At 42.7% G+C, this 14998-nt stretch overlaps 1 protein-coding gene across 2 annotated transcripts in view; it reads right to left on the bottom strand.

Moving 5' to 3' along the window:
* EFNA5 (ephrin A5) overlaps positions 1 to 11370 on the bottom strand; it is a 274720-nt gene extending 263350 nt beyond the window's left edge. For both annotated transcript variants that reach the window (XM_045500387.1, XM_045500386.1), the window contains exon 1: positions 11040 to 11370. In XM_045500387.1, the coding sequence (XP_045356343.1) occupies positions 11040 to 11164 (125 nt within the window). In that variant the 5' untranslated portion in view covers positions 11165 to 11370. The remainder of the gene's footprint in view (positions 1 to 11039) is intronic.
* Positions 11371 to 14998: the final 3628 nt, after the last annotated feature.

Genomic DNA, 14998 nt, shown 5'->3' on the forward strand with positions numbered 1-14998 from the left:
GTTTCCTTCTCGATTCCACGTACCAATAGGACAGGCCCAGAAATCGTGAAATGGCCAAAGCCATCAAAAGGGAAAGACTGTGACAGAGAGATCTACATAATAAACAAAGTGATTAGTCCTCAAATAACCAGATATCAACACAAAAATCTAGAGCTATCCACACCATTTGTAAAAGAGGTAACTGTAAGAAATAATCAGATATGTTAATAGCATAGATGTATCACTAGCAAGGCCATTCCAAAATAAAACTCAAAATAATGAGGTATTCAGAGTCAAAATTATTGCTGGTTCTCTCAGTCCATATAATAAAGTCAGGATACTAAAGGAAGGACTCCCTTCTCAATAAAGAATGCTTTGTTTCTCTTCAATTAGCCGAATTAGATTGTCCTTTATGGTTTTTTTTTTTTTTTTTTTTTTGGCTTCAGAGAAGCCAGAGTTTCAAGTTAAGTCACCAGATATGTGACTGACCCCATACATATTATACTCATATGGAATATCCTATATGTATAGGCACCCCTCCCAACACACACACTCTGTCATGATTTTGTTTTCCCAAGAGTATAGTTGACAATGGTGATAGCAGAGTGTGTAATTAGTTTTCATTGTTCCCCTGACAGCTATAGTTCCATACAAGACCCTTTCCTTTTTATGTTGTAAATGCTATGGAAAAAATACACTAATAACAGGCATTTAATTATGGGTCCAGCAACCATAGTGGGCACATTGCCAAAAGAGAAGGGAACCTCTGAGACAGCAAAAACATATATTTGCAGGGGAGGAAAAAAAACAACAACATATATTTGTTCTTCAGTTGCATTCACGTGCAAAATAGTGATGACAGGCATATGATGGAAAATTTTTAAATTGTTCCCTGAGTCTCTATCAACAGTAAAGTAAATATAAAATGATATACCAATACTAAAACCAAGAATACTACCATATCTATACTAAAATATTAATAAGAATAAAAGCATTGCTTATTAATAAAGGAAATACTCTTCAGAATAGTTTTATTTTGATACTATCAGTAAAGAGTACAGGATTCAGTTTCAAATTTTGCTTTTTGCTTTGCTTTTAACAGAATTATATTAGCACTTGTGAAATCAAATATCTGGGTGCTCCATTCCTTGAGGCTTACTTTAATTTGTTCTATACAGTATTTAAGATAAAGCATCCCCCCAGTTGCTGTCATGGCGGACACCAGATCTGTCACTGAGGTCCTTTCTCGCCTGATTAATTAGTAATTGGGAGACACATTTTGGCAGCTTTCATTTCCCTATTATTTTCTCCAGTTTGACACAAAACCCTGTCAGAAGCACCACTATTTGAACTGTACCCCTCTTAGTGCTGGGTCACTAAATTTTAATAAATGGAGCCCCCGCCAGAAAACTACTGAAATAGGCATAAAAGTTTATTGAGGCAGTAAGAGTAAACAAATATATGAAGAAACACTGAATGCCACAGTATCTAAAACATTAATGGTCTGTCTGAACCCAAGGGTTACTGGCAAGATTACAGAACAGAAACTAAAAGAAAAGGCCTTTAATAAAAGCACCCTTTCATCTGTCTTTAAAATACATATATTAGTTAAATTAAGTAGACCAACACTTTGGTGCTACGGAGCCATACATCTGAGCCTCCTCCGTTATCCCAGCCGGACGAATAAATTTATTGGGAGGCAAAGGCTGACAGTGGCTACAGGAATACAGAACCCATCTGGAAGTCACAAAAGCTCTGTCTGAGCCAAACAAAGAAACATTTTTCAAAAAAGGTAAGGGAAGGAACTTAAAACTGAAGCTAAAAAGACTGATACTTCAGAGACCTGCAAATAGCTACAGAATCAGTCTCAGGTTCTCCATCTCAAAGTGTCAGTCACTTCAAAACAGCATCCTGCTACCACGGTGGCTCAGGACACTTGTGTGCCATGGCAGTGGCCATGCTGTGTGGGTCAGAGGTCACAGCTTCCACATTCCGACATCTGTCTGTATTTTCTTGCCCTGAAACAATAGAAGGGGAACCAGGCTCATTTGCTCTCACTTTGTTTAACCTAATTGTTAAACAAAAAGGAACATTTCCCCATATTTAGAATTAGTTTTCCTTTTCTTTCCATCCCCATTTGTTTCCATAAAATTAGATACTATAAAAACTTAACCGAGAGGTTAAACCCCCTATACATTCTTACAGTTCAGTAAATACGACAAAGTCATATATCCCACTGGTCTCTATGGAACATGAAACATCAAGTGTCATGTCTACCACCATCAAAATCTAGATCACAACTTGCATTATAATTATCCAACCAAAATAAGCCTGGACTTGATTTTATTCAAACCACAAAATTGCATTTTAACATGACAAAATACGCTCCTTATATGTATTTTCACAATAAGAAGCAAGAGCTAAATGTTAACTACACTCTCTACATAAATAAATAAGTCACTAATAAGACTCAGAATGAACACTCTGACAGCTTAGAAGCAACAAGAAAAAACAAAAATATTTGTTAGTCCATTTAAAACAAAAAGGTCACTTTCGACACTCAGTTATTCTAGTCTTCTCCATCAGCAAAAAAACAACAACAAAAAATGGATGATGGATATCAGAGGAAAGTTTTTCAGTACAAAAACTCTCAACTTATACCTGGACTTCAATAAGAAGTCCATGAGATGTACACCCATTCTTAAAACATGCATTTTATTTATTGCCTTTATATTGCATCTGCAATCACCAAAAATCCTACTTCTAATGAACTGAGGCAATCTGTGACATAAGTAGTTTTCAATCTGTGCCCAGTTTAATCAGACTGACTGAGTCAGGTTACTTTGAAATTAATCTTAAGGAAGTTCTGTTTTTACTGCAGTTCATGGGAATAATGTTCCCAGACATCATCAAACAGATGCAGTAGCAAGAAGTTTAGTATAAATTTTTGGTAAACTTTACTAGGCCACATGTTCTTCCAAATGTATCCAAAAATACAAAACGTGGTGGAAAATACAGCAGACTCAGTTGATACATTCTCACATTTTAATAACAAATATGAGTTTACTTCCAATATATTTTCTATGAGAACCCATAAGAATGGTTTAGAAATGAGAGAGTGAACACCTATATTTCAGGGACAAAAAGGCTCTGATTTCATATGATGTTTCTGAAAGCACCCCAAATGTTTCATTTTTAAAGATACCTACATTTTTATCAGTACCTCTTACTAGAGAAAGATTCTTGGTACCGCTGACCATTTGGGGGAAAAAAACGTTGGCTGACATAAAAAGGACTACTTGGAATAATTAAAAAAAAAAAAAAAAAAAGGAAATCAGGATGGGGAGGGTGACCATAGTGGCTATTAATATATTTCTTTGAAATTAACAATAAACTATATTCTAACTATTTTCAAGAGAAAAATACATATGTAAACATGGTACAGCCCAACATTTAACGTTAAAATATATCTGGGCTTAAAATGTATTATTACTAAATTAAACCATCCTTTTTTTTCCAACTAAACATAAGAAGGTAACATTTTAAAGAGCTCACAAAATACTTGACAGAGCTTTAAATGTAGAGCCCTACCAAAATTATTATCAAGTGGTTTAGTCCTTTTCTATCGTCCATATTCATTTCCAGACCATTTTCATGAAAGAAATAAAATCCGTCTTAAAACAAGATGGCTGCTTCTAAGAAGAAGAAAAAAAAAAAAAAAAAAAAACCCGCTGATTTAACTGAAAGCCAAAAACCTAGCCTTTCTAAATCAGGGAACAAAAACTTAGTTATATTTTTTTCTACTCTCCAAACATGTATTCACGCATTTCCACATGGACACCTATAGATTACACTGTGCAGTTATTTAAAATTATTAATAGCAATTTTTAAAAAAGGTTTAATTTTTGTGTGCCAATTACATAATTGTCCAAAGCATAAACACAGAGGTATCACATGACCAAAATTCCCACTTATACTTCATAGCAGAATCATGATCATCAGTCATGGAAATCAGGTCACTTGATAAGTAATGATAGGAATAATAGTGATGTATTTTTACATCTCTTAAAGAATGCCATCCCAAAATGTCTGGTGATATCCTGCTATAAACACAATAACTGTATGGTACTTTTCAAAGTAAATACCCTAGGAACTTAATTGTTAGGAGTCTCTCCTTGAATCGTACATTGCTGACCTTCCCTGAAGCAAATGGCAGATTAATTCTATGACATATATTATAAATATTAAAAGCATCCTCTTACATTTTGAAATAATTTTTAAATAGATTTTCTTAAAAATCACTCAAAACTATTTTTATTTCTCACTTGAGTGGAAAATAAGACCTGACAGTAACATTTTCTTCCACCTGTCAACTGTCAATTGTATGAAGGATGTTTCTAAAGATGACAAAGGTTTATTTTTCCTTATTGAAAATGATAGAATTCTACCTCAATGAAAGCTGAGGTAACCATCACTGTGGTACACTCTGTCTCTCAGCAACTAGCTAACTTAAGTAGGAGTTTCCACTACCTTAAAATAATGTTTTTATTGAAATCTTTGGCTGTTGGAAAACTATACTCAGAAGCCTCAAAACCAAGAGTTTATATCCACACACATTTCAGATTGCAAAATAGTGCACAGATTTCAGTAGTTTCCAATAAATCCTTCAAAGGACAACAAGGAGTATAGATTATCAAGGATACTAAGATACAGGGAACTTTTTTTCATTCACCATCAAACTATGCATAATAATTATAGTACCAAAAAACCCCACATTATTACTTCGATATTTTGAACTAAGTGGTTCTCTTGTCTTTGTGCTGCCTTGTTTATGACTGACTAAAGTTTGAAGACATAAATGCAGACAAATTTAAGAGGAAATAGATCTTCTAGTCGTGAGTAATATCCCATTCAGAAACACTGGAAGTTCAAATTAATCACAAGAAACTTTTCTACCAAACAGCTCAGGATATAGGTTGAGAAGCAAATGAAAATATAAATCTAATAATATAAATCAGGTCTTTAAAAGAGACAGTAATGTATGGATGTTTAGCTGTCTAAGACCACCATCATAAGACAAATTACTAAAACTGAATATTAACACCTCATTTCTTATACTACTCTTAGAGGTTTTTATACCTGAACATGAAGGTGTTATCCTTCAAATGATCAAAAGGCAATTTTTTCTCAGTTCGGAAGACTTATCCTGTCTGAATATCCTGGGTAAGTGGTAGGGGCCTTCCTCACTGTACTTAGGGACATACAGTCTTCCTTTTCAACAAGAATATTTCTGATCAAAGCTGCTATTTTAATAGTTTGTATACTGTTTCTGAAAAGAATATTGATAATGTGGAGTCTGTCAACACAGACTGGTTCATTACTAAAAATAAATATAGATTTTAAAATCCTTTTTGCTACTGAAAGTTATTCAGAACAAATGCAAAAATGAAAAGTCTTGAATGGCATCTTTTTAAAAAGCAAATCATTTATATTGGGAAAAAAAACACTAAACAATAGATGAATGCTACCCACATATATAATTCTGTTCTTAACATTTATGTTTTGTTCATTTTATATTTTAATGTATTCTCTTTCTCAGAGTTACATTCTTTTAGCATATACTTCTCCCCAGCTTGTGAAGGCCAGGACTCCTGAAGGACTAATTGTATTCATTCATTTTCTTGGCCCAGCATGAAGCTGGTAGCTTGCTTGGTTCATAGCAACAGGGGAGAAAAGAAGGCGCTCATCGTTATCTGTCCCTATCCAACAGGAAATCAGGCCAGTGGACAGAATGCAATGTAATGCCTGTTCAGAAGGCATCTTGCAAGATTAAATGGCAAGAAATTCACAAGGTTAATTTGCCCCCAAACAACTAAGGGCTCCTTCCAAACCTGATCCTCCGCCTTCAAAGGTGGAAGCCTCCACAGCTAATGATTATCAGCCAGAACACACGTGGCAACAAGATATTCCTTCGGTGAGCCAATGGTTTAGTTAATACCACTAAAATCAACTAACAGGGAGTAATGAACAACTGAAGGCTCTCTCTGGTTCTTTTAATCACAGGGAGTTTATTGACCTTGGTATCATGCTGGAAATGCCAAACTAGACTGTACAGCCAAGCGTGCCTCAAATAGCACTGATGTTCCAGTCACCTAAAAAACAAAAGACAGTTGACTATTTCTGAAAGCATATTTTGAATATATAACATAATGCATAAAATGGATAGAACAATTGTCTCAATAGTTAATTTTGCTTTCAAACTCTTTTGGAAAAGTGGACAAAAACAAAAAGCATATTTGTCTTATAATAATTTGTAAAGTAAAAAAAAAGGGGGTGAGAGGGAAAGGATTCACTTCAGGTCTCCTACAAATGGGTCAGAGTAAAAACATGTGATATAAATCTCTGTCATACTGCTTCATTTTTATACAGATGTCCACATAAATTCTGATATAAATATAAAAATAATAAAATTACCCAATTATATCTAATAAAGTGATACACTACATTGAAACTCAGAGTTAATAAAGTTAAAAGATTCTAAATAATATTTTACTTGAAGAACTTTTATGTTTCTAACATATAAAATAGTATTTAAACATTTAAAATTTTGAAAATAAAGTTAATCCTTTACAAGTTTGGTGATAAAATTCATTCAAAACCAGGATCAACTTTCCATCTTTCCTCAAAACAAAATCTTAGGTTTAAATCAAACTGATTTCATTTATGTGTCGGTGGAAAAGGCACAGTGCTGGGACACTGGTCGACATATAATAAAACGTTGATGGCTCAGATTTTGAAAAATAAAACCAGTTTTATTTTGAAAGGCAAAGAAATAGCCAAGGGATTATGATTAGGAAATAAAATGTTACTAGCTCTCTCTACTTCGCTGCATACATATGATCTGTACGCCAGAAAGGTTTTGGAGTACTGACAGAGAATTCACATCACTTTCACAACTCCAAGATTACATGTTAACAAAACTAAATGGTGTCAATTACCTGCTACTCTAACATGAAATGTTTAATTTACAGGTCCCTACAAGAATTTTAAAAGTCCAAAGAAAACATACGATTAGGTTAAAATTTAGTGTATCCCAGGTGAATTACAGAGATATTTTTTCCCATCAAAGTATAACACTTTAAATTGGTGATACTCAGAATCTAACAGAAGCAAAGCACTAAGTGAGGAGAATCAGTATTCTTAAAGTATGCTGGTATTATTTCACTATTCCATCCATAAATGCCAACCAGTAGGAGACATGTTTAATTATCCTATCATCATTTTGGCAACTGGTCAAAAGAAACCAATAACTTTTCAATATACACACAATTATTAAAAGAATATTCTCATTGGAAGCACCAAACTGTTTATAGCACTCTTCAGATTAAGAGGCATGTTCTTATATGGAGTCATCTCTATCTTTATAAGCGTAGCTGCTACAGGAGAATGTAAATAAAGTTTTATTACTGAAAGTCTCTTTAAAAGTTACTTAAAAGCTTTTTACATTCTTAAAGAAATTAAAGACAAATAGTTATATTCTCCATGATTTGGAATTTCATTACTCAAAGTTACTTAGTACCATGCTGATTCAGAATTCAGCATAACATTAAAAGGATCACTCTATTACTCTCACTATTTAGGTGAAATGTAGACAACTTTCTAGATTTTTAAAATATGGACGATGCATTTAGGCAAATGTTATCATATATTTCTAATCAGATTGATAGTTCTCAGTGGCTACTTCAGAGATTTGTGCCAATTCAAAACATAAAATCAGTTTTTGGCCTGCCACCCAATAAATACTAGCAACTAAAAAGTCATCAGCATTTGAAAATTGAATATCCCCTTTCCAGAAGCGAATACCTAGGATGATAGATTCTAACAGTAAGACCATCTGATCAAGCACTTTTAATATTTTTTTCCTCTGTTAATCTAGATCTATGGATGCTTGTGGTAGCAATGGAGTCAATTACGAAAACAATAAACTCAATAAACTCAATAAGCTCAAAACAATAAACTCCTAGGATTACACAAGTTACAATATAAGATATTTAAACCCTGTGATCAAGATGTAATACTTAATTTCTAATTGTATTTAAACATAATTTCAAATTTAAGTCCATTAGTATAAGCTAAAATATATTTACTTCATTTTACCAAAGTATCCCTTATTATCAGCTTAAGTGTCTACCAAACTTTTCTTATCTAAGAAAAAAATATTTTTTAAATGTATGGAAGTTACAATTAAAGTTTTCAGCTTTTTTCCAAAGGATTAAATCTTCTGATCTTATTAGTTTAGCCAATCCTAAAAAAATAGGATTTGTATAAAATCAGAAGGCACGGCATGGTTACTTTCCAAAACGATAACATTATTATTGAAAATAAATGAAAATAAATGTAAAATGTAAAATGAATTTATAAAATTTAGTAAACCCCTGCAAATTTTCTAAAATGTTTCTTCACTATCTTATGAGATAAACTGTGTTTATTTTAAGTTAGTTATTTTGCACTGGCTCTTTTTAAATTACATCCAAGCTGAATTATCTTAATACATCAAAAAAAAAAACAAAACAAAACACAACACCATCTTCTTCAACATTTCCAAGGTAAGTCTGCCTATCAGTCCCTACTTTTACAATTATGTTATTTTTTAAAATAAGTTTTACTGTGACAACATATGAAGATAAATGTACCCACAACCCGCTAAGAATACTAAAGTTAGACATGAATCTCTTGGGCAGGGGGTACATCATTCTTTCTTTTGAACATTATCAAAATGACAATAATCAAATAAAAAGGAATTTCCACAAGCCTCAAATTAGAATACTGACTTGAGAATACCCTTGGTGTTTTAAAATTCTACAGATTAACTTTGTCTGGGCAGGTTCAAAGCCACCATGGCATCCTGAGCAGAGTTTTCTCCAGGCAGGGCAAATCTATTAAAAAACATGACCTGTGACAAAAATCAATGTGCTAATCTCAAACCAAACAACAGTATCAAAAGCATAAAACAGAGATAACCTAAGATAAAATGTCCTCAAACTAACTCAGACTAGCTTGACAGGTTAAGAAGGAGGGGTACGTGGGGGTGCTTCTGATTCCTTCTGTTTTAGCCTAGGATGACTGGAACACCCAAGTATCCAAATAAATTAACACTATGGGGAAAAGATCACACTGTGAAGTTTGGAGTGGGAAAGAAGACAACTAAGCACAAAATGCCCCACATTCAACTCACCAATTTCACTGCTGTTTTATTTAATAAGGCGCTGAAGTTTAGAAATAGAAATTCCTCTATTTCATATATGCTGTTTAATAAAGCCCAGGGGGGAATAAAACCAACTAACATAATGAGACTTGCTTTTAACACCATCACAACTGGAAAGCTTGCTCTATTTGTCTTGTCAGCTTTAATAAAAGGCATCTCCTCTGGCAGGATGGCTTCTCTTTCTTTTCCTAATAGTGGTAAGTGGCATGTCAAAGAAGAAATAGCTTCCCATCCCACCACCCACCTCCATGAGGCTTTTTTTTTTTTTTAACCAAACTTTCAGGGATGTCTCCACTTCTGCCAGTCGGTTTAATTTAGGATTTGGGCTACCTGGGTGTAACTATCTTTCCTGAAGTAGCAGGAGGTGGGGGACTCTCGGCCACCGGTAGACCGCTTATGGGGAAATCTGCCCATCTTCATCTGAGCTGACATTACTTCAAGCGAGGAATCCCTCCCATGTCTGCATAAGGGGGGGAAGGCGGGAGGCCGACGGGCAAGGCCGCCGGGAGGTAGGAAGAACCGGAGGCGCCAGCCAGCCCCCTCTCCCCATGCGCGCTGGGCGCTCAGCAACCAAAAACTATCCCCTCGACCTCCCGCCTCTCTCCTCCCAACTTCCACTCCAGCCCAAGGGAAAACCTGGGATTTTAGGTGTAACCGATGCTATTTCCCTCTTAGGCAGGCACCGAAACCAGCCCGCACCTGGAAGCTGGCCTCCGTCCCAGAGAGGCAGAGCATTATGGGCCCAGCGAGGCCGACTGCTGCCCACAGGCCAGGGAGAAAGTAGGGCTCGGAGCTGCTCTGGATCCGGAGAGGTTCGCCCGGCACTCAGGACAGCCCTCACCCCTCCCCACTTCTAGAATCCCCGAGCAAGGGACGTCTGCTGGTGGCCAGGGTCCAGCAGGCGCGCTAGGGCGCGCCCGGGCGCCCACCTCTAGCCTCCCGCGTACCCGGCAGGCTTCGGGGATGCCCACAAAACGGTTCCAGGTAATTGCGCGTGTTCCTCCGGCTGCACACCGCCAGGCCGTGGACTAAGAGCTCCCACCTCCCGTCTCCGCCAACTCCAGCAGCTCGCTCCGCACAAATGACGTAACCCGGCATTAGATCAAACTTTCTGGCACCTTGAGCCCATGGGGGGTGAGGAGGTGGGAGAATCCTCTCCACTGCCAGGCGCGCCGGGCCAACAGTGGCCCAGGGGCCAGATGATTGCCTCGCAGTTAAAGAGGAAAATAAAAGCCTAAAGCTTCCGCTCCCCAACCCCCCTCTCATCCCCCAGCCCGTGCGCTCTCTGAACACACCGAGAAAGGGAAGAAAAATTAAAAAAAAAAAAAAAAAAAAACAACTTTAGGGATGTTTGGAAGGTTCTGCCTGCAGTCCCTCTGTGCACCCACGATCCACGCGGGAACTCTTGGTGGCTCGTACCCGAGGCTCCCAGTGCCCAGGCGCTACGCCCGGATCGAGATGCTGGCCGGCTTGCCCCAGTGAGGAAGCGGAGAAGTCTCGACTCCCCAGCTCCCGCCTTTTCCGAGTCTCCCCGCGCTCTGCAGAGGCAGCGGGTCTGGGCAGCCCCGGGGACTCCCAGGGACTCCCGGCGTCTCTGAGGCAGCTTAACAAAGAGAGGCGCGACGGGTGCGCTTCCTGTGGGCTCCTCGAAAGCCATCAGCGCCCGGGCGACGCAGGCTCCGAGAGTGCGCGCCGCCTGCAGCTGGTGCGCGCGGGTCCCCGCCGCCACCGCCGCTCTTCCGCAGGGCGCCGAGGCCCCAGTATCCCCGGCTCTGCGCTCCCCCTATTACCTTACCTGGGGTTGCTGCTGTTCCAGTAGACGGCGTAGCGGTCGGCGACGGCCTTGGAGCCTGGGTCCTGGCTGAACACACACATCCAGAGCACCAGAAACACCAGCGTCAACATCTCCACGTGCAACATCACGCCTGGCCAGCGGCGGAGCCCCCGACAAGCCACTCCGGGGAAAGAGCAGGGATCCGGAGGGAGGGAGGGAAGGGGAGAAAGAGAGCAGGAGCCAAATAAATATGAATAAATAAGAATGAAGAGTGGCGAGAAAAGAAAGAGGCGCACACCAAGCTGGGGAGGGGAAGGAGAACGAGAAGACGGTGGAGGTGGGGGGAGGGTGGGGAAGGGGTAAAGACAAACTCGCACCCCCACTGGAGGGTTCAGGAGGAAAAAAGGAATCACAAGATGGAGAGAAGCATGCGTGTGTGTGGTGGTGGCGGCGAGGGCGGGGTAAGGGGTGCCAAGCTGTGTCTCAGGGCGGCGGCAGGCCGGTCACCCCGGGAGAAGGAGGTGCGCGCCGGGCCGGGCGGCGGCACCGCGGGTTGGGGCAGGCGGCGGCGCACGCTGCACAGTCACCGGGAGTTGCGCGCCGCGGCCGCGGGGAGACATACACTGGCCCGCCGGGCCCGGCTCAGTGTCGGCGCCGCGGGCTGCGCACGGCTCCGCCGCCGCCCAGGGCCCTCGCACTGCGCCCCGCTTCGCTCCAAGTTACTTTGGCGGCCGGTGAGAAACTGCAGGAGGAAGGCTCCGTGTGGATGGAGGGCTTCGCGCCTGTGGCCTTGGAGTGTGAGAAACCCCTTCCCCCTCCTTCTGTGTGCCTTAATCGGGAGACCCCTGGAAATCTCGGAGGAGTCGTAGGTGCTGCGGGTTCGGGGCGGTGCGCCGAGAAGGGTGGGGATTCGAAGCCACAAACCCAGCCCCGCCGGCGTCCTGGAACTGGGTAAGCGGCAGCTAAGCTGGCGAGGAGCGGTCTTGCCTTGCAAACCTCGAAGAAAAGTTTAGCTCTTCGTGTCTTCCGGCAGGTCCCCCGGCGGAGTCGGACTGCGGCGGCGGGAGACGACACCCCGGACACTGGCGGAGCCTCGGGGATTTCTCGCGCGTGCTTTTTTTTGGCCGGGTGTGGGTGCACCAGAGTGAATGAAGAGCAGAGGTTACGAACCAGCCGGCCAGACGGAGCTGGGAAGCCCAAGCCTGCAGGACGACGCCAACCCAACTGTTAGGCTGGAGAGCGAGAGGGGAAAACAATCACTTTTAAATGAATCCCTCCAACTCCTGGATGGGCTGATGTCAGTCTCCGATCGCCTTCTGGGAGCAAGACTGAGCCCCCAGACGCCGTGCCAAGAGCCTCGGGTGAGCGCTCAGAAATGTCCCTGCGACTCCGACCGGTCCGGCCCCAAGCCCGACAACTTGTAGAGATGCATCAATCAGTTTGAAATGGGAAAAGAGGAAGAAAAGAGACAGCGCAGGAGCGAGTGGCACCTCCCCGCTGACTACATCAGAAAACCTTCCCGATCCTCCAGCAGCTGCTTCTCTTTCCCTCCTTGGGCACAGCAGCAACAAGAGGTGAAAACCACCAACCGAATCCTAAAACCTCTACCAGGCGGGAAAATAAACTTGAGTGCAGCAGCAGCAGCAGCAGCAACAGCACGAACAGCCCGGGAGGGATTGAAATGACTGGCGAGAAGTGGAAAGAGGTAAAAGTCAGTTTTGCAAAAGAGAAAAAAAAAAAAAAAAAAAAAAAAGAGAGAGAGAGAGAGAGAGAAAAAATGCTTTATGGGAAAAATCTTCTCGGGCACGCCCCCTCGTTAATGACCTGCGTGTAAAGCCGACAGCAGAGGCGACCCAGCCGCAGCAGCAGAAGCAGCAGCAGCAGCAGCAGCCGCCGCCGCCGCCGCCGCACCGGAGCGCAAGGCCGCGCGCGTGAACGTGGACGTGGGCGGCGCGGTGATGGGGGGGGGGGGACGCCCAGGCGTGTAACGCAGGGCACGGGGCAGGCGGGCGGCGCGAGCTCGGGTGTGAGCTCCGGACCTAGCAGGGGGAGGCGCCGCCAGCCCGCGCCCAGCCAGCGCTGCTGCCGCCGCGGCCCGGGTCATGTGGACTGCTTTTTTTTTTTTTTTTTTTTTTCCCTTCCCTCCCCAAGCAGTTTACTTGGAAAGCGGGGGGTGGGGTGGGTGGCTGGAGCAGCCAGTCAGGGAACGGCCTGCTGTTTGCTTACAGGTCGAGGTTTTTTCCTCTCTCTTCACTCCAACAGGATTGGTTTGTTCCACGAGAAAGAGGCGTTTTCTTAATCTCCTCCCTTCCCCACGCCTCCTATCCCCCTCCCCGGCCCCACCTTCCAGAAACCTGACTAATTGAATTACTGGGAGTGCCGAGGCGCCCTCTCCTCCGCCCGAACCCAGCAGCCGCGCGTAACCCTTTGGATGCTGAATTCCGTCTGGGCTGAGGAATGATTTGACATCTTTTTACCTGAGAGTGAGGTCTTTCAGTTACAATGGGACCGGTTCCCACCCTGTAGCCGGCGAGCCAAAATCTGTCTCCCAGGCCCCGCAGGTGACATGAAGTCCCAGCAGACAGACTGGCAGGGAGCCTTAATGAATACGTGTTCTTGTAAATCTCTGCCCTGTTCACAACGTGCATTACCCGGCGCTGGGTTATCCTGGAAACCTGAGCTTCTCTCAGGTGCCTTTCAACTCGCCTCTTCCTACCAGGGACTTAAAGGTTCACGAACAGGAAACAAGACTTTTCTTTACAGTGATGCTCTGAAAACACGTTGTTTTGTTTTTTGTTTGTTTATTTATTTATTTATTTATTTTATTGAGAGAATCACAGTATAAAGTGATTACAATTCAATGCGATCCTTCAGAAGGAAGGAAATGAATGCGGCAGGGGAGTCCATCAGAAATACCTTACACCTTTTGCATTTCAACCCCGAGGTTGCTTCGCTGCCCACTCCCCGAAGGATAAAGTCTTTGAACGAACCCTATGCGGGAAGAATCGGAGGTCGGGATAGGAGTTGTTTTATTATTGGAAAAGGCCTCGCGTTCCCGGACCTCTAGAGCAGGTTGCAGCGCCTTGGTCCCCGGCGGCCACCGAAGTACGATTGCTTGACAGAGAGACAGTCCCCGGCGCTTCGGGACGCGTCCTTCTGTCCTCTAGCGCCCGGGAAGACAGCCCAGAGCTCGGCGCTCTGGGGCACCAACCCCTGGAGACTTGCCCTTGCGGGGCTCCGAGGGCTCGGGCCTTCATATTATTCCCTCCTGCTCTCTAGGGAGTTTGCTGCCTCTGTGGGAAGGGCTGATCCCAAGAAAGCAAGCAGTTTAGTTTTGCTTTCAAACCTTCCTGTTTCTCCCTTTACTTATTAGCCCAATAAAATAAAATATCACGTCCTCCCTCCTGTCTTTACAGTTTTCTAACTCAGACTTGCCAGGCGCTTCGAAGCTGTTTGGAAGCGTCCAGACGCCCTCCAGTGGTGGGCCTGAAGTCCGCACCCAGCGGGGGTATTGCCTGCAGCTCAGCCCGGATTGAGTTCCATGGAGAAACTGGGGTCAAGATCAGTAACGACTTGAAGAGAAAGCAACAGCTCACATCGGCATGGAACTACCTGGACGTAATGAGCTCTTGCCTAAAAGTTGAGTCGTTTCTCAGTTGCAGAAATTTTTCCTACCTGAAAAGATCCTGAAATTTTCCTAGGAAAGTAATTCCTCTATTTATGAGTAGGTATAAATTGCACCCTGTGTAATTATAGACTTCGTGACAGACCACCCCAACAAACCAACCACCTTCCTAATTAAAAAAAAAGAAGAAGGGGCGCCTGGGTGGCGCAGTCGGTTAAGCGTCCGACTTCAGCCAGGTCACGATCTCGCGGTCCGTGAGTTCGAGCCCCGCGTCAGGCTCTGGGCTGATGGCTCGGAGCCTGGAGCCTGTTTCCGATTCTGTGTCTCCCTCTCTCTCTGCCCCTCCCCCGTTCAT

The sequence above is a fragment of the Leopardus geoffroyi genome, chromosome A1 (assembly GCF_018350155.1).
Source record: "Leopardus geoffroyi isolate Oge1 chromosome A1, O.geoffroyi_Oge1_pat1.0, whole genome shotgun sequence".
NCBI classification, from domain to species: Eukaryota; Metazoa; Chordata; class Mammalia; order Carnivora; family Felidae; genus Leopardus; species Leopardus geoffroyi.